The sequence below is a fragment of the Hydra viridissima genome, unplaced genomic scaffold, assembly GCF_058129835.1.
Source record: "Hydra viridissima isolate aposymbiotic clone 2 unplaced genomic scaffold, HvirCarnegie_v1 scaffold_2, whole genome shotgun sequence".
Lineage (NCBI taxonomy): Eukaryota > Metazoa > Cnidaria > Hydrozoa > Anthoathecata > Hydridae > Hydra > Hydra viridissima.
The window spans coordinates 562,194-580,282 of NW_028324301.1; the positions used below are offsets into that span (position 1 = coordinate 562,194).

General features: G+C 30.1%; 1 protein-coding gene across 2 annotated transcripts; it reads left to right on the top strand.

The window, feature by feature from the left end:
* Positions 1-590: 590 nt before the first annotated feature.
* On the top strand, positions 591-17,579 carry LOC145193700 (progesterone-induced-blocking factor 1-like). 2 transcript variants are annotated; one of them, XM_090077407.1, is made up of 15 exons: positions 591-1,996; positions 2,158-2,277; positions 2,819-2,952; positions 3,052-3,160; positions 3,625-3,806; positions 4,354-4,479; positions 5,391-5,489; positions 5,760-5,925; positions 8,156-8,306; positions 16,101-16,191; positions 16,280-16,382; positions 16,620-16,750; positions 16,980-17,064; positions 17,160-17,306; positions 17,390-17,579. In XM_090077407.1, exons 1-15 carry the CDS (start codon positions 1,406-1,408, stop codon positions 17,459-17,461), a joined length of 2,307 nt encoding a protein of 768 aa, XP_089933533.1. In that variant the 5' UTR covers positions 591-1,405; the 3' UTR covers positions 17,462-17,579. The 2 variants fall into 2 exon arrangements, 1 of the variants encoding a protein (XP_089933533.1); XR_016449513.1 differs by lacking the exon at positions 16,620-16,750 and having other exon boundaries at positions 793-1,996.
* The last annotated feature ends 510 nt before the right edge of the window (positions 17,580-18,089 follow it).

Sequence of the window (18,089 nt, forward strand, 5' to 3'; positions counted from 1 at the left end):
CTATAAGATTCTTCTACTACAGGAACTTCCGAATTATCAACATCATTCCAAGATTTTAAATCATCTCTTTCTGTTTATGATGAACTTAACCCAATATACCCCGACCACGTGATCGAACTGGAACTTAGAATCGATTAGCCTCATTACTTTTTATGCCGTTATCTAGGACTTACAAAGCATAACAACACACAATCATCAGCGATTTAAGGTCATTTGACAGAAGGAAATAAGACTATTTAAGCAAAAGAGGTTCACTCAGCAAAAGAGTTCAAGACCATTCAGCAAAAAAAAGGCACAAAATGTACGAGAAGAAATTGTTGCAGGGGATCATATTATCATTTTATTACATAGCAATGAATCTCTTTTGAGCATCCAGACATTCATAAAAATATTCAAATACAAATTACAAAGTGGAAGAGTTGAAGGCAGTTGGATTTGTTTCTGTGAGAACCTCGGAAATTTCAATCATCATTAATTATACACAATTACTACTGTTAAAACCTTGTGTTTTATATTTCTTGAGTAATAACAAATTTAGTTTATTTTTTAATATTTTTTGAACTTTTTTTTATTTTGCGCTGTTTTAATGAATCATTAAGAAATGAATATAATTCTGCGGAACTTGAATGGCCTTTATAGTATTTGAAAAAAAAAATGTTTTGAGGTTCTAACAAAAATCACCTCAGAAATGTTCAAGTAAAACTCATTTTTCACGGTACATTTGACCAACGTTTCGTAAATCCATCTTTTTTGTTTGATCCTGTTATTGTCTTATCAAAACTATAAATTAAAGATAAATAGTTTGTTTTAAGCACAACAAGCTGACGTAGGGTTAAAGTCTCGATATTGCGCTTCGTACAATTAAATTGTAGTACAGAACCTTAACTTCAGGGACACTAAAGTCTAAAGTTAATTAAAAGTAGCTTCGTCCAAAGTTGTTGGGTAACGTATAATTGCCTTAAGACTTAGTATGGTACCTACTTAAAAGATTTCTTCGTTTGTTACAATTTCATATGCTAAATGCTTCTTTTATTTTTATGTCTTACTCTCTAAAAAGTTATTAATATCAATATGCAAAGTTGAACTTGATGCCCCTTGCCATTCTCCTTTTTTTATGGCACGGGCAGCTTTTCTGTTTTGCCCGCTCCTATATACGGAACGGGACACCAAACTGTTTCAATAAAAATTAATTCTTAATTCACGTTCTTTCAAAAAATTCATTATTGAAGAACAAATAAGAAAATATTAGAATAGTAACCTTTACTCTCTCTTTAATTGCAGCTGTAATTTAAAAGAAAATTATGGTTATACAAATCTTTAAGCCTTTTAGAAATGTATGATGACTATACAAGAATATTTTACTGATACTCACTATATTTTTCTTTGCTACTTCACCTAATGTTAAATGTCTTCATTGCAAACAAATGATGTAACCTCAACATTGCAGTCAAGTAAGGCTGAAGAACAGTCCACAAATTTTAATTTTGAAACTTCTAGTTCACTACTGACAGATATTACATCTACATCATTATCATCCTCTGCATTTACTGAAACAGATGTAGAAAAATCACGGTATGTTACAAAAGAACTTTTGGTTAAGAAACAACTTCTACATGATATACAGAAACTTAAAATAGAGTTAAGTCAAAAAAGTTTGCTTGTTGATACTTTAAAAGCAGAACACTTAAATAGAGTAGATGACCTTGAAGATCAGTTATCAGATGCAGTACATGCTAAGCAACTTTTACATGCTAAGTATGAAACTCAAATTCAAATGTTGCGTGATAGCTCTGAAAAAGCAATAAAGAAGTTAAAAAATGACCTAAAAGCTAGTTTAGAACAGCTAAAAATGTACCAGGAACAATGTGCTTCATTATCTGATAAAGTTGCGGTTATCAAACTATCTCTAAATAAAGCAACAAATATTTCAGATGAAGATTACAATATATTGAAAATGAAATCTGAAGATAACCTTTCTTTGCAAGAACTATTTTCTGTAAGTTGAGATGGTATTTCATTTCTATTTATTAAGAGCTTGACCCAATTTTTTTTTTCTCGAGTAAAAAAATGGAGACATGTTCAAAACTCTATGATCTAATTACTTAACTTGTGCTAGTAAAAGTAATTTGTTCAGTAAAATTTTTTACATTTTTCCAGTTGCATATGCATGAAAGAGTTAACCCCCTTCAGATTCAAATTGAAAGTTTGTCACAACGTAATGAAATTCTTGCTGCTGATTTACGAGATAAAGAAGAAGAACTATCTCAAGAAAAACAAGTAAAGGAAATTTTTATAAATTTTTTTTTGTCGTATTTAAATATTTGCTTAGAAGGAAGTATCTCATAAATTTAGCCTCAAGTTTGGCTTCTTGTTTTGTGTTTGTACCTTACTTATTTTGGTTAGTGCTGCTTACTATCATTAAAAAAAAAAATCAAGTGTAAGAAAACTGCTTGTTGCAGAACTGTTCATTATATTATATAATTTTTGCTAACTAAAAGGATGTATTTTTTTTTTTAAAAAAAAAAATTGTTTCAATCATCTAATATCACAATTAAGTCACAATTCAGGGTTTATTATTTTATATTCATGTTTGAAAAGTATCTTTTTATCTTGATGGGGATTTGAATTAAGATACAAAAATTAGGGTGTGAAAATTGGGATATTAAAAACTTGATAAACTTCAATAAGCTAAAAGTGTAGAAAGATTTTTTTTGAATTTCTATACATCAATTTCTAGTTGCTTCAATTCAATCAAGAATCACTTAGTTGAAACACTTAGTTGAATTCTTCAAGCCTCAATGCTATTTAAATAATATAGGAACATGAAAATGAGCGATTTGCAAGAGCTGAGAGTGACTTAAGAAATCAGAAGCTGCAAGTACAAATTGAGGATCTGAGAGCACAATTATCTCACAAGCACTATAGAAATGAAAACTTTGATAATGTAATGAGGTAAATTTCTCTTCAATAATTTAGATTTTATTTTTTTTACACACACACACACATACTAATAATTTTTTAAAATTTTCACTCCACTTGTTTTGTTTTTAGCGAACGTGATATTTTAGATAGGAAAATAATGGAGCTTGAAAAGCAAAACACAGTTTATAAAAATGAGCTAGAAGAAAAGTCAGCTCAAATGGAACTGTCTAGACTTCAAGTATGTCATTAAATCCTTTTCTTTTTTTTTAAATTAGTGGCATCTACTATTTTTCTAAATAAAAAAAAAGCTGCAAAAGCACTAATTGTTAAAAACTTAAAGGATTAAATATTATTAAGTGCCAATTTAGATCATTATTGTTTCATCGGCTCAATTTGTTAATAAATATAAGCTAAGTTTCTGAACAGTACTAATTTATTGCTGTGTGCTAAAACTTAGCTGTGTATGCTAACTTAACTATAGCAGTGTAGAAATGACTGTAAACTACATTTCTTTTGTGTAGTTTTCTGTTTTTTTCATGCTATAAAATTTCACTTCCTGGAATCAACTCATATTTCTTTTTCTTAAAAAGCTTTTAAAATTAAAGTTCTTTTTAAATGAAAAGTTTCAATTTTAAAAGCTTTTTAAGTTGTCTAATTTCTTGCAAAGAATAATCTATAAAATGCTTTAGCTCTAACTTTCAGATGGCAGAATTAATGCAAACGAATGCATTGCTAAAACAAGATAAAGAATACCTGAGTAAACAGTTAAATGAAATATCTCCAAGGTATAAGTTTTTGGAGGAACGTCATCATTTAATTGAAAGCCAATTAGACAGTGTAAAAGCAGCCAGAGAAGAGCTCTATGAAAAGTTCCTTACCTCAAGGTAATAAAACTAATTGTTACCTCCTGCTAAAATTGTAACTCTTGATTTTTTAAAACATTTTGCTGATTTCCACCAATAAAATAGCAATACTAAGCTATAAAACTGAAAATTAATATGTATGAAATTCTACTTATATAGATTTTTTTATAGAAAATTTAAATTTGTGGAATTTTTTCATAAAAAATTAGAATTTTTTTTCTTATTAGTAGTCTAAAAATCTGCAAGCAGATTCTAAAATTCAACAAGCAGTTTCTAAAAATAAACGCAAAGTTTCTAAAATGTCTATATAACAATAACCAAAGTTAGTTTTTTATTGTTCCAGATTGAGTCTTATTACTTTTCACTATTATTAGCTGGTTAATCATTAAAGAGCAAACTTATAGTTTGGTTTAGCTGAATCAAACTATAAGTTTGATTCAGCTAAACCAAACTATAAGTTTTTTCAAATTTCATTGAATCAAAGTCACAGGTTTTGCTAAGCAGATTTTAATGCAACTTTTGATATTCTCAACTTATGATTAAGTGATTCTTCTATTTTTGTTATAAGAGATCATTATAAGCATGAATATGAAGAAAAACTGAAAAAAGAATTGGATGAAGTTTCAAGCAAAACTAATATTGAACTTCAAAAGTTGAAAGAGATGTCTAAAGAAGTATATGAAAGAGAGAACAGGTGCTAAATCTTTTAAAATTCTTTTTTTATTGTTGTGTACAGGATGACAAAAAAATTACTGGCTGAAATATTTTCTGCTGTAAATTTATTAAGCAAAACAAATTTAACAAAACAACTACAAATAAAAATAACATGGACTTTTTGTAACAACATAGACAGAGCTTCAAATGTGTCTTGAAATTTTCAGTGATGGGCCAAAATTGACTTCACACTGTGGTCGATTGGATTGAAATCTGGAGAGTAGGGTTGCCATTTAACAGATGTGACAAAGCCTGGAAAAAGGGCCTTGCCCATTCATTTTTCCATTTTAGGCTGGTGCTGAGTCTTGTTGAAATATCCATTCCATATTGCCAAAGTACTGCTATGTCCACAAAAGAAACCACCTCAAGAATCTTTTGTATTTGCATCTTACCAAGAAAAAAAAGCATACTAGCACAAGTTTTTTTAATCATAGTTAAACAATTAAACTGTATGGCTAGAGATTGAGCTTCTTTTTAGTGACAAACTGCTTCATGATTGATAATGGTCTTGTGAGCCTATTTTCTCATGAAGACCATTGAATTTCCCTGGACCCAATTTTTGATGATCTTCCAGTTATTTGAAACATCAATGGTGTGCAAGTACAATTTCACACTGAAGTTTTCCTTGACAAAAGTTTTAAAAATAGCTACATGCTTGTTTTACACTCTAAAAGCACATAATTAAGTAATATCAAAGCTAAATTACATAGACTAGTGTAAAGTGGTAAGGTGATAAAACAAAATTTATTTGGCTTTGCTTAAATACTTTTGTTAGCATTTTTTGTCATCCTATAATCTGATCATAACAATTTTTATAAATAAAATTTATGTCATGTCGTCTTGCTTATGTAATGAAACTTTTGTTTTAAGAGTTGTTTTCTTTTTCTTCAGAAGTTTACGTGAAGCCAAAGAAATGGCTGTTCTTGAAAATGAGAGGCTTATGCAGTCAGAGAAGCAAATTCAGCAAAAGTATAGTGAACTGTTGGCTGAGTATGTTTTATTTAATTTTTAACAATGTGATATTTATGTTACTATCACCTTACTATCAAGAATTGCTTTCTTACTACTGAATTATATTAGAGATTTTTTATAAATTTTTATCATTTGTTCAGTTACTTCCTTTCATTTCATTTATTTCCTGTTTTGAAAATAAAGAATAGTTTTTCTTAAAATAAAATATCTTGAGTTATATGTGCCATGATCAAATAATTATTGGCAGTGAATGATTTTAATTGGCATTTTAATTGCATTTTATTATAGGTTTCGCTTATTACAGATTAGTACAGGTAGTAGAGTTAGTGAAAAGGAGAATGAAACCCAGTTGAAATCTTTTGAGTTAGATCGGATCCAACTACTTCATGAAGAAGCTATGAAGAACTGTAAACAAATGACACTTCAGAATGAAACCTTATCAAAGAAAGTAGAGGTTAAGCTTTGTTTCTTTTTTTTTTAAATTTTTTGAAGCATTTGAAGATATATATATATATATATATATATATATATATATATATATATATATATATATATATATATATATATATACAAAGTATATAATGTATTGTTATAGTATAATAATACAAATACTCTTGTGCGTTTGAGAGTGCTCGATACTATTGAATAATAGAGCAATATTTATTTATTTGTATAAAATGAATAAAAACACCTTTTTATGGAACTCTGAGTTTCATGCCTTACGGCAATCATCAGCCATAGTGTATATCGTTACTTAAAAACCGTTTAAAAATTACAAATTAAAATCACGGTAGAACGAGTTCTGACGTTACTAAACCGAAACAAAACAAAAAGACGTCAAAGGTTTTAGTCCCTGGTGTCGAATAAGGATAGCAAAAATTTCTTTGCATGCCGGCACTTTGATATTATTTCATATCTTTTGTTAAGTAAGTTTTCTCCTTTGTATGATAATATATGAAATTTTTCGTGGAGACAAAGGTTACAAACTTTTGCTGCTTGATTGTAGGGTTTGCATTGTGCTACAATCTTCCATGTAATCACCGGTTTCAGATTTTTAGATTTTAGCATCCATATTTCTTTGGAAAGTTCGGTGTCATTTTTATATTTTAGTGCGTTGAAAGATTTAAGATGGTTGGCATATCTAAGTTTAAATATAGTTTCACTTATACCGAAATAAACTTTGTCTTTGAATTGAGGATCTCCAGAACTTACAGTGGCTTGGTATACGACATTGCTAGAAAGGCATTGGTTGTTTAACGGAAAATTTTTTTTGTCTATGCAGTTGCATTCTTTTGTTGTTTTATATTTATCGCTTTGAAGAATTTTGTTATTATGTGCATTTATTAAAGAATTGATATTGGGCATGCAACTATAACTAACTTTAATATAGTTTCGATTAAAAATTTTATGAAGCCTGTGTCCTATTGGAAACTCTATTCTTCCTTATGAAGAGGCTTTACGGAAATCAGGATACAATTCAAAACTCACCTACCAACCACAAATAGACAAGCATCAAAGTAAACATCGCAAACGTAAAATTATATGGTATAACCCCCCGTATAGCAAAAATGTTGAAACTAATATTGGAAAGCGCTTCTTAGCTTTAATTGACAAACACTTTCCAATAGGACACAGGCTTCATAAAATTTTTAATCGAAACTATATTAAAGTTAGTTATAGTTGCATGCCCAATATCAATTCTTTAATAAATGCACATAATAACAAAATTCTTCAAAGCGATAAATATAAAACAACAAAAGAATGCAACTGCATAGACAAAAAAAATTTTCCGTTAAACAACCAATGCCTTTCTAGCAATGTCGTATACCAAGCCACTGTAAGTTCTGGAGATCCTCAATTCAAAGACAAAGTTTATTTCGGTATAAGTGAAACTATATTTAAACTTAGATATGCCAACCATCTTAAATCTTTCAACGCACTAAAATATAAAAATGACACCGAACTTTCCAAAGAAATATGGATGCTAAAATCTAAAAATCTGAAACCGGTGATTACATGGAAGATTGTAGCACAATGCAAACCCTACAATCAAGCAGCAAAAGTTTGTAACCTTTGTCTCCACGAAAAATTTCATATATTATCATACAAAGGAGAAAACTTACTTAACAAAAGATATGAAATAATATCAAAGTGCCGGCATGCAAAGAAATTTTTGCTATCCTTATTCGACACCAGGGACTAAAACCTTTGACGTCTTTTTGTTTTGTTTCGGTTTAGTAACGTCAGAACTCGTTCTACCGTGATTTTAATTTGTAATTTTTAAACGGTTTTTAAGTAACGATATACACTATGGCTGATGATTGCCGTAAGGCATGAAACTCAGAGTTCCATAAAAAGGTGTTTTTATTCATTTTATACAAATAAGTAAATATATATATATATATATATATATATATATATATATATATATATATATATATATATATATATATATATATATATAAAGTTGTCCATGTAAGAACTATTTATGGTATTGAAAAAAAAAATTTACTAGTTGTGTTATTTAGATAACTAGATAAAACATTGGTGCAGTTGCTTCAAGTAAATTAAAAATAAATTACTCTTAAACATTTTACGTTTTTTAATCAGGAAACAAATTATGTATAAAAATATGAGCATTAATCTGATAATCGTAATAAGAATATTTCCACTTGTGTATATAGACCCTGAGTAAAGAGTATTATGCACTGAAGGCATTTTCTGACAAAGAGATTTCAGAGCTGGAAACAAAAAATCAAGAATTAAAGTCAAAACTCACAATATACGAGAAGTTAGAACAAGAATTGGATGATGTAGTAATGCAAGCAGCTGAATGTAAGACTAATTTTATTAAAAAAAACAATGATTATTGGATTATTAAGAGTTTTCCTGAGACTCTGCGAGACCAAAATCAGACAGTTACAAAAATGCTCTTTGTTTTTGTTTTGTTTTGTTTTGCAGTAATTATATTGTCCAAGTTGACAAATGTTATGATCTAATTCAAAAAATTCTTTGTGCAGCATTTAAATTTATTTGTTATTAATCTTCAAAATTTTGCTGCAAAAAACATGCTGCCTGATAGGATGCTTTGAGTGAAAAAACATGCTGCCTGATAGGATGCTTTGAGTGAAAAAACATGCTGCCTGATAGGATGCTTTGAGTGAAAAACTAAATTTTTCTAAGCAAGTTTGAGGCATAGATTTGTTTTTTTTTCTCCTATTATGATTTACTTGTTTAGTTTAGGGCATTTAAATGATCAGGTATCAAGATAAATGCTATGAGTGAATTTCACATATGCTATTGGTTCTTACAAATCTAGGCAAAGCAACTCTATTATAAAAGTGTTTCAAAGATGGGCAAAGCCGGGCACAAATCCAATAATTGAAAAGGTTTTCAAGTTAAAGAGATTGGGTAACTCATCTAAAGATGTTCCTCTGTATTAAATTAAAGATAGTGGGTAACTCATCTAAAGATGTTCCTTGGTATTAAATTAAAGAGAGTGGGTAACTCATCTAAAGATGTTCCTTGGTATTAAATAATGCAAAAGTATGTGAATTTTAAGTTTATTAACACTTTAAAAATGCATTTCCAAGAATATGATGAAGACACTGAGTTGTATGATGCTATGAAAATTTTGGACCTGATTTTCTGGCATCAATGGGATGCAAATTATGATTAAACAATAATTCAAATTTTTATTGGAGCATTTTGAATATTTTCTTACATGTAGCTGGCTTTAGTTTAAAATTTAAAGTTAAGAAAGTTTGTATAATAGTTAGCTTTATAATATCTTTCAGTTTTAATTCAAGTGTGCAATTCAAGTGTGCAATTCAGAGAATTGTTGTCAATTGTTAAAGAACCACATGATTGAAAAACTGTGTGGTTGAAGATATATTTATAAGTAAATGTAGTAATAAAAAAAGTTTAAAAAAAAATCCTTTTTCAGCTCAGAAGAAGTTATTTGGAAATATTTTTGGTTTGGAGCAAAATGTCAATTAATGTAAAAAAAAAAAAATGAGTATGCGCAACACTTTTCAAAAAAGAAGTTTTTTTTGCTTGTTATGGGACACCCTTTGTAGTTGTTAAGGGTCTGTTCAACATTTAAAATCTTACAAAAGTTCATTCCATTGTAAGATGGGCAGGTTTCTATCTAAAATGACAAGATCAATTTCTTCTTTTAATAAGAATGGAATAAATCTTCATTCTTTTTCAAAAAAAACTGCAACAAAATTTTTAATGAATCTAGAAAAATTAATGTGAATAATTAAACTGAATGAATGAAATCTTTTTACATTTTTAACAAATTTATTGTTTATTCCAAGATTTATTTAAAAACATAATTTTGAATATGTTCAGTTTTTTGAAGATAGAACATCTGTTAGTTGTGATTACTTAATAATGTGGGTTGTTTCATAAATGCATTATTTCCATCTATGAAACAACCCACATGATGCATAGCTTGCAGTTTGTTGATTTTAAAACTGCACTAATTAAACTGTCAGAAAACTCAAAAACTAGAATGGGAAAAACTTTATTTGGGGGGTTTTAATAAAAAGTTGTACAGTCTACTATGAATCAATCAAATTTCAGTTTTTAATCTGTACCCATAATATTTAAAATGTAAATTTACATTTTAAAGTGTTAATATATCATAAATAATATTTGATCAGTCTTAGGGGAGAGGTGGATAGCCACAGACATTTAAGAATAATAGAGATATTACTTAATAAAGTGACAAAAAAAATTTATGAAACTAGAAACACTTATTGATTGAATTAAAAATAAAAATGTAATTATAGGTTACTTAACAAAAGCATAAAAGTTTAAATAAATTATGTTAGAAAATCAATAACTATCAAATATGGATGGTTGCCTGGACACAATCTTTAAACTTGTAATATGTTTTGTCTGCTTAGTTTTTTTTTATTTAGTTGTATGTTTCATCTTTTTTTTTTCCATTCAGTTATAATCTAGTATAAATTCTATTTTGAAAAACATTTGAAATCGGATATAAAAAATGCAAAACATTGGTGATTGAAGATTTGGCATCTGAATTGAGAGTTAAAAACATTTCAGATAGGGTTGCTGTGGTGGGAGGTGTTGTAGTAGCAGCTATGGTGTTGGAGGTTATTGTTGTAAAGGTTTATAGGGGTTGCTAAGTGCTGCAAGTAAGAGTGTTGTTGGCTGTTGATGGCTCATTCATGGCTCAAATTCCATTAGAATGTCTATTATCATAGATGGTAAATAATTAAGGTCAGAAAATATGTTTGATCTAATGGGAATGTATTTAAATTTATTTTGGGCTATATCCAACACACCCATTGGCAGAAGAAAAGAATTACTCTGGCAAGCTCCAGAAAAACCCTTTGGTGGGAGCAATTTTGACATTTTCCTGATCTCAAAACTATAAAAACTGAAATCATCTATCGCCGTCCGCAGAAGAAAAGTGTGTTTAAAATTTTGCTTATTCTTAAAAAATTGAAAATGACAGCATTCAATATTTATTGGCATTTTTACAGTATTATAAATATTCTTTATTCTAGATTGGCATAAAAAACACAAAAGGTAACTGTTTAACAAAAAATTGCAAAAGATTATATAACAAATCAAGTTTTTAAACACTATTTTTTTCTAAAACAAAAGATATTCAATAGTTGCTATAAAATAATCTGCAAAATCAGAAGAAACTACAACGGAAAATTGCATCTTTGATAGTTTCATCAATGATCCTTAAGTTATGGTTGAGTTCTACAGCTTTTACTCAACAAGTTATCCAAGAGTGAAAAAAGCAGTTTTTCTCATTGAAGTATTAGAAAATGTGCACTATTTTCTAGTATTCATACTTTTCTCTTTCTTACAAGCTTTTGCTGTTGTAGTCAACCAAACAGGTTTCTAGCCACTTCCCATATTCAGGATGATCAATTGGCCTTTTGTATCTACTCCAGTGTAATTTGAAGTTGTGGTGCATAGCCTCTACTGCCTGTTCACTGTATTTTCCTAGTGGTTCCCTTTGTTTTTCAATGAACTCTTTCATGTGGAAAAATACTGCATGAACCTTTGGAGTGATTCTTCCTCTTGTCAGAGACAAGTATGCAGTGTGAAATTTATCAATTCTTTTTACATAGTCAGGTTCCAATTTGTTTCCAAAGCATGCAGAAACCACAGAATCAAATTTTTGCAGTGTGTCAATTGTATCAAAGATGTCAAATGCGCTATCTTGTTCTGCCATTCTCTGAAGAAGATCCACATTCTTCAGCATTTTCTTGCATTCATTGCCAGCAAACTGCCCACCATGAAAAGGCTGTGGTTTGATATGTAGATCATTTAGCCAAGCTGAGACTTTTGGCCAAGACTCCCTTAGAATGTTGTAAAGATGGTTTACAACACCCAGAAGTAGGTGAAGTTCCATTGGTGGAATGACGTCCAAGACAAGTGTGCTGTCTGGTACATTTAGAAGTGGCAGGTTGACAACATTTTTGAATAGCTTAGCTTTCTTCAAATCCTGACCATTTGCATTGAAATCCTCAAAGCATCGTCTCAAAGAGCCAAATGTTCAAGGGGTGCCACATTGGGCTAAATTCTTGTGAGAGGCATCACACCATGTGCAAGGGTGAGAGCTGGCATGTGACTGAAGGCCGCAAACAATGTTGGCTAACTTCAAATCTGTTGAGAGAAGGAGGTCAACTTTCTCGATTACAAGAAGATTGAGGATCTTTTGAATATTACTGTAATTTTCATGCACATCCTCAGCAATTGCAACTAGCAGCTGCTTCTTGACTCCACTGTCCCTGGCAGTTGGTGTGGCTAAAGTTTTCTTGTTTGGTGGTGACCCTGCCTCCATGCTCTGCTCTGCCTCTTGAATGCCCAAACTTACTTTCAAGAAACCACCACCACCATCAAGGCCAAGCTTTACAATGTGTGATGAATAGATTTGTCTTCTCAACAGAACATCATTGAGGAGATCTGCAAGATTTTTGCAATGCACAACAATTTGTTGGCGTTTCTGCAACTTATCATTACTGACCTGAATTTTTGTTTGGATAAAATGATCTTTGAGTTGTTTTCCTGCATCACAAAATTTTTCATGAAAGTTAGGCTCCAAAATCTGACCCTTGGACACGTGATGGATGGTTGATGCAAACTTCTTCATGTTTGTGTTTGACAGGCCTGTGTTAACTTGCACTTGCACAAGATCCTGAGTGCTCAAGATAGGACCATCACCAAAGAGTCTTTTTGTTTTTAATGAACCTGAAAGTTATCATTACATCACATTATTGTCTTGATTGTATTACATTCATAATAATGCCATTAAATTTTTTTAACTCTAGCAAAAAGCAATTGTCTCACTCAGTTGACTTATGCTTCACTAATTGAAAGATACTTAAATCACCTTTAGTTAGTGGTAGGGGGCGACCACCACCTGCATGAGACAGTCTGATTGTCCCATGTGGAGAGGATTTTTTGGCTGCAACAATAGTGGATGCAATTTGCTCAGAGACTTTAGAATCCGTGATGGCTAGTTGTCTCATATTTTCTCGAAATGTAAATGTGTTACAGTTGTGTGAGATGCCTCTTCCAATAATGGAGAGGCAGTCTGAGCATCTTCTTTGAGTTTGGCCTGTTTCCAATTTTTCTTGATCTTCAAGTGGGTGCTTTTGAAAAACTTTCATTCGACCAATCTGGCAGATTAGGCAGTCACAGTTGTTGTCTCTTGTTGAAGGTCGAACTTTGACAGATGTGAAGTCAAAAAGAGGTGGTAAATTGACTTCTGCTTCATTCTTCTTCTTTCCTATGGTTATTCGGCAAGTATCGCATATTTCAAGAGGCACTCTGTTGTCAGCAAAATCAAGACTTGATGAAAGTATGCTCAACACATCATCCATCATAGATTTTGTGAGAACTCTGAAAACAATACATAAAGCTCATCAGATAATGTATATCAAAAGAATTTTATGTTAAATATTCAAATGAAGAAATAAATGTTTTATAAATAAATCAAATTATTAAAGAAAAAGGAAAAAATAACACAATACCTTGAGCTCTTTCTCATGCAGAGAAAACAGACGGTTTTTCTGCAGTCATCGTGTGATTTGGCTTGATTTGGCATTCTTTTGCTTCAATTTAGGTTTAGAAACTGAAAAAACTATTCTTTTAAAAAATTATTCCATAACAATACTGAAATGTAGATTTTTTAGTGCGCAATTCAAAATTTGAGTAACAGCACAAATTTAAAAATGATAATTGCTGTTTCTTGGATTTGATAAAAGTTATATAGTTTCAAAATTAAAAATTATTTTTTAATTTTGGTTAAATTACAGCATGGAAGTTACAAACAATATTCAATTAATGATCGCAAAATTTTATACTGAATACCTAAAGTTAGCGTAACAAAAGAGCAATGTAGATCATTAATAATTGCTCATTCTTAGATTTAGTAAAAATGAAATTATTTTCAGTTTTATATTTTAATTAGTTTCTCTAACCTGATTATATGTTTTTAATTGTTTTTAATATGAAAATCTAAGGTTACTGCGGCTGTAAAAATGCCAAAAACTTTTAATGCTGTCATTTGCTGTTTTTTATAAAGCATAAATTTAAAAATGAAATTTCTTTCACGGACGGTGATGGATGATTTCAGTTTTTATAGTTTTGAGATCAGGAAAGTGTCAAAATTGCTCCCACCAAAGGGTTTTTCTGGAGCTTGCCAGAGTAATTCTTTTCTTCTGCCGATGGGTGTGCCAATCATACAGCTTTTACAATTTACTGGTAATATCATAATTAGTAGTTTTGGCACTAGAATTCATCCACATCCATCTAGCTAATGCTTTACTAAAATAGGCTTTCAAGGGTTTCATAAAAGATCTGTCTAGTAGCTGTAGTTTATGAATAGTCTTGGGAGGACAACTTACAAAATTTAAATGAATATGAATGTAATGGTTTCTAGCATATTTGATAACCAATAATTCTTTATGTAATATTATGCCATGCCTAATATTTTTCAGAAATAACTCTAAATGATCGTTTTTTCATCTGTTACTATGCTCAGTGCTGTCTTTAAATTTTCTTCAATAATTTTGTGCCTCTATTAGACTATTTTACTTGTTTTTTGGAATTGTTAAACAGCAAAAATTAAATCTATTAAACAATATCAGTTTGTAACTAATTAAATTACATATACTTTCCACTGTATAATATTAAGGAAAAGCTGATATATAATGTAATTACAATAAGAATATATGTACATACATCAATATTGTTTTTATCAGAGCTTATTATAAGTAAAAAATGTGGAAACATGGATGTAAAATCTTGTGTTGGTGCAATAAGAAGACAAGATATACCCATTAGTAAAGTACTAAGCAATTTACACAAGATTTCAATCAAAAGAAATTGTTATTTGTTGTACCCTTTTAGAACATATGAAGGATAAGCAAGAAAGGTTATGATAGCTGATAAGTAGTTTGCCAAGAAGAAGAAAAACTTTTAATGCAAAGTTGAATTCTAAGGAAAAATTGTTAGCAACAAATCTGATTCTCAGAAGAGAGTCACACTACCAAATACAAACCAGTTTTGTATTTTTTTGCATCACATGCAGCTAATTTGGTGACAAAAAATAGCATGTACAAATGGAACATTAGCTACATTTGTAAGAGAATTTAAATCGAGTAGATTAAAATGTAAAAGTGGATCATCATTAGATATTTTCAATGAACAAGAAGGCTTGTTTAATGAATTTGATGCATGGAAAAAATTTAAAATGGTCGTCTCACGCAACAGCAGTGAATACTGGACAGCTGAATGGTGTCAATGTTAAACTACATCCCCAGTAAATTATCAACATAATTTTGATAGAATCATAAAGCATGTATTAGATTTTTCAAAGGAACTTCTAACAAAATCCACTCTCAACCAAAACTTTTCAAATGATGTTGTAAATCGTTATGATGACTTAATCCATCATGTTTTTTTGTTTTGTTTTTTTTTTCTTTTTTTTAAAGATTTAGAGCATTCAGTTTCTTTAAAGAAAATGGTTCACGACGTAGGTTATTTATCTACTTTAGAGAATGGCTTCCATTCTCTTTCGATTTATGTTTCTGCTTCTTATATTTCGAGCATAAACATAAACAACAACGTGCTTTTTTTTTTTCTTTTTTTTTATAAAGAAAAAAAGCTTTCGGAAAAAAGATGCCATTTTATTCGTCATTTGCCATCATTTTCCTGTCTGTTTTTTTGTTTTTTGTTTGTTTTTGTTTATTTGATCATTTTTGTGTCATCCTAAAAATTACCGCGTTGTTTGGTAAATTTATTAGTTTTGAACGTTTTTCATATTCGTAATTTTATCTCCTTAATTTTCAAAACATTTGCATGACTTCTTAACGTCACTTGTACAATCACTTCCTGTCGTTTATTTATTAATTTATATTGAGCTATGCTAAACATTTCTCTGACGACAAACTACGGGTTCTAGCAAATAGCTTTTTATAACCATGCTTTCAGGAGACGATAAGTGTAGCAATTGACGAAAAAAAAAGATGTTAGTGTTGTGTTTTTATTGTCCCTAATTCATACTTTTTAAAGTCATTAAATGTTTTTTATTTTTAAAAACATTGTTCTGTTTAAAATTTTTAGTAACAAATGAAGTTGATGGGGAAAGGGTGTTGTTTGCATATGGTTATGGGGCTAACATACCAAGCACCGCTAAACGAAGAATGCAACAAAGGTTTGAAGCAGTTTAGTATTGCTTTTTTGACTGCTAAAATGTGTTATTTTGTCCTTTTTTTTTTTATTATTGAAATTTTTTGTGTTAGCGTGCAGTTGGCCAGACGGGTTCTACAGCTTGAAAGAGCAAATTCTTCTTTACGCAGCGAGGTGGAAAGAGAGTCAACAAAGCGTAAACAAATCGCTGAAGAGGTAAATTTGGAATTTATGACGTATATCTTAGACATCTTACACGAATATTTTATACGAATTTGTGATGACGGTCTATGACTAAAACTGCTATAACTTAGTAAAAAAAAAAAACTGCAAAACTTTAAAAGATTCGTGAAACTTTTATGAGACTGATGATCTTGGAGTAAAAGGGAACGACTTCTAACGACGTCAGTAACCTCGCTGAGTTTGTTAACCTCGCTTAGTTTATTAACCTAGTTGAGACAATCTACTTCTCTCTTGAATGAAGCCCAGCAACCATACAACTACCTTATAGAAAGTATCCGCACTCGGGATGGACAGAATCAATCTTTAAAAGATACCATCATGACTTTGGAAAATGATATTAAGTAAACCTATATATACCTACTTTATTTTTATTATTATTATTACTTTTTCTCTTTACAAAAATTAAATTGAAATCAGTTACTGGGGCGATGCCTTCATGATAAACATTTTACTCTGTTAGAAAAAAAGTCCTTATTCTACATCAGAGTTTTATAATGTATTTTTTGAATATTTTCTAAGCGTTAAACCCGCTGCAATTTTGTAAAATGCATCGTTTGTTGCGTCTTTTAGAAGATTGAAAACAGAAAATGAAAAACTCTCGATCAGTAACAATCAAATGGCTGCGGACCTTGAGAGACTTCTAAATCAAAGAGAAGTATATCTCTTTATATGATGCATTTAAAAAAAAAAAAAACTAAAAAGTTATTTGAAAAATGTGCTTTAACTTTGCATCGATTTTTGTCACTAAAGGAGCTTTCAGTATTGAAAGACGTTATCATGAAAATGAAATCAAACTCTACCGAAACTACGCAGAACACTGCATCATCTCTGTATGAGCCGCGAAAGTTGAACGCGTCTGATGACCCGAACGTTAGGTCCTTGAAACCGATTTTATTCGTAAGTTCGTTGTTTTTTGTTTTGTCGTATAGTTTTTATTCTATCTTTTTTTCGTTTCACAAAATAGCGATTGATTATTTTAGACGAATGCTGAACTACCTTCTTGGTATCAGAAACTGAAAAGACAAAACGATTCTTTAAAGAATGTGAAGTGAATGTCTACTGGAGCGTTTTATTGTAGCTTGAAAAATCTTCACTTTGTAATAACATATTTTCTTTGTAAAAAGATTTCGTCTCAAAGTTTGTAAATACTGATTTCAAACGACTTCGTTCGAATTTTTGATTATTTTTTTTATATATAAATAATCGGATAAACAGCGTGAAGCATCTTTTCGAACGCCAATTAACACAGCTAAAAAAAATTAATTAAAAAGTCCGGAGCTGTGTACAACTTTCGCTTTTAAATATTGATATTTGTTAAGATTTGATAGTCAACTGAAAATTTGAAAATTTTAGAAAAAGATTCAGTTCAAAAATAATCATTAATCGATAAAAAAAAGAAGAAAAAAAAAGCAAATGTCAATATTTTTTTCCAAACAACTGTTTTTGTTTTTTTTTGGTTAACACTAGCTTTTAAAAAGTTTTTTTAAAAACAACACTTTCCTTAGTGATGAAGAGTTGGGTGCATGCTCTTCTTAAAAAATGATTTAAATTTGATTAAAATGAAAATCATCCGATTAGCCTCTTAAATACAAAGAGAAATAGAAGAAAAAAGAACTGTTTCTTTTCGCTTAACGTTTTATGGTCTTTTACTTTCGTTGGAAAAACGGATCGACTAAAAAA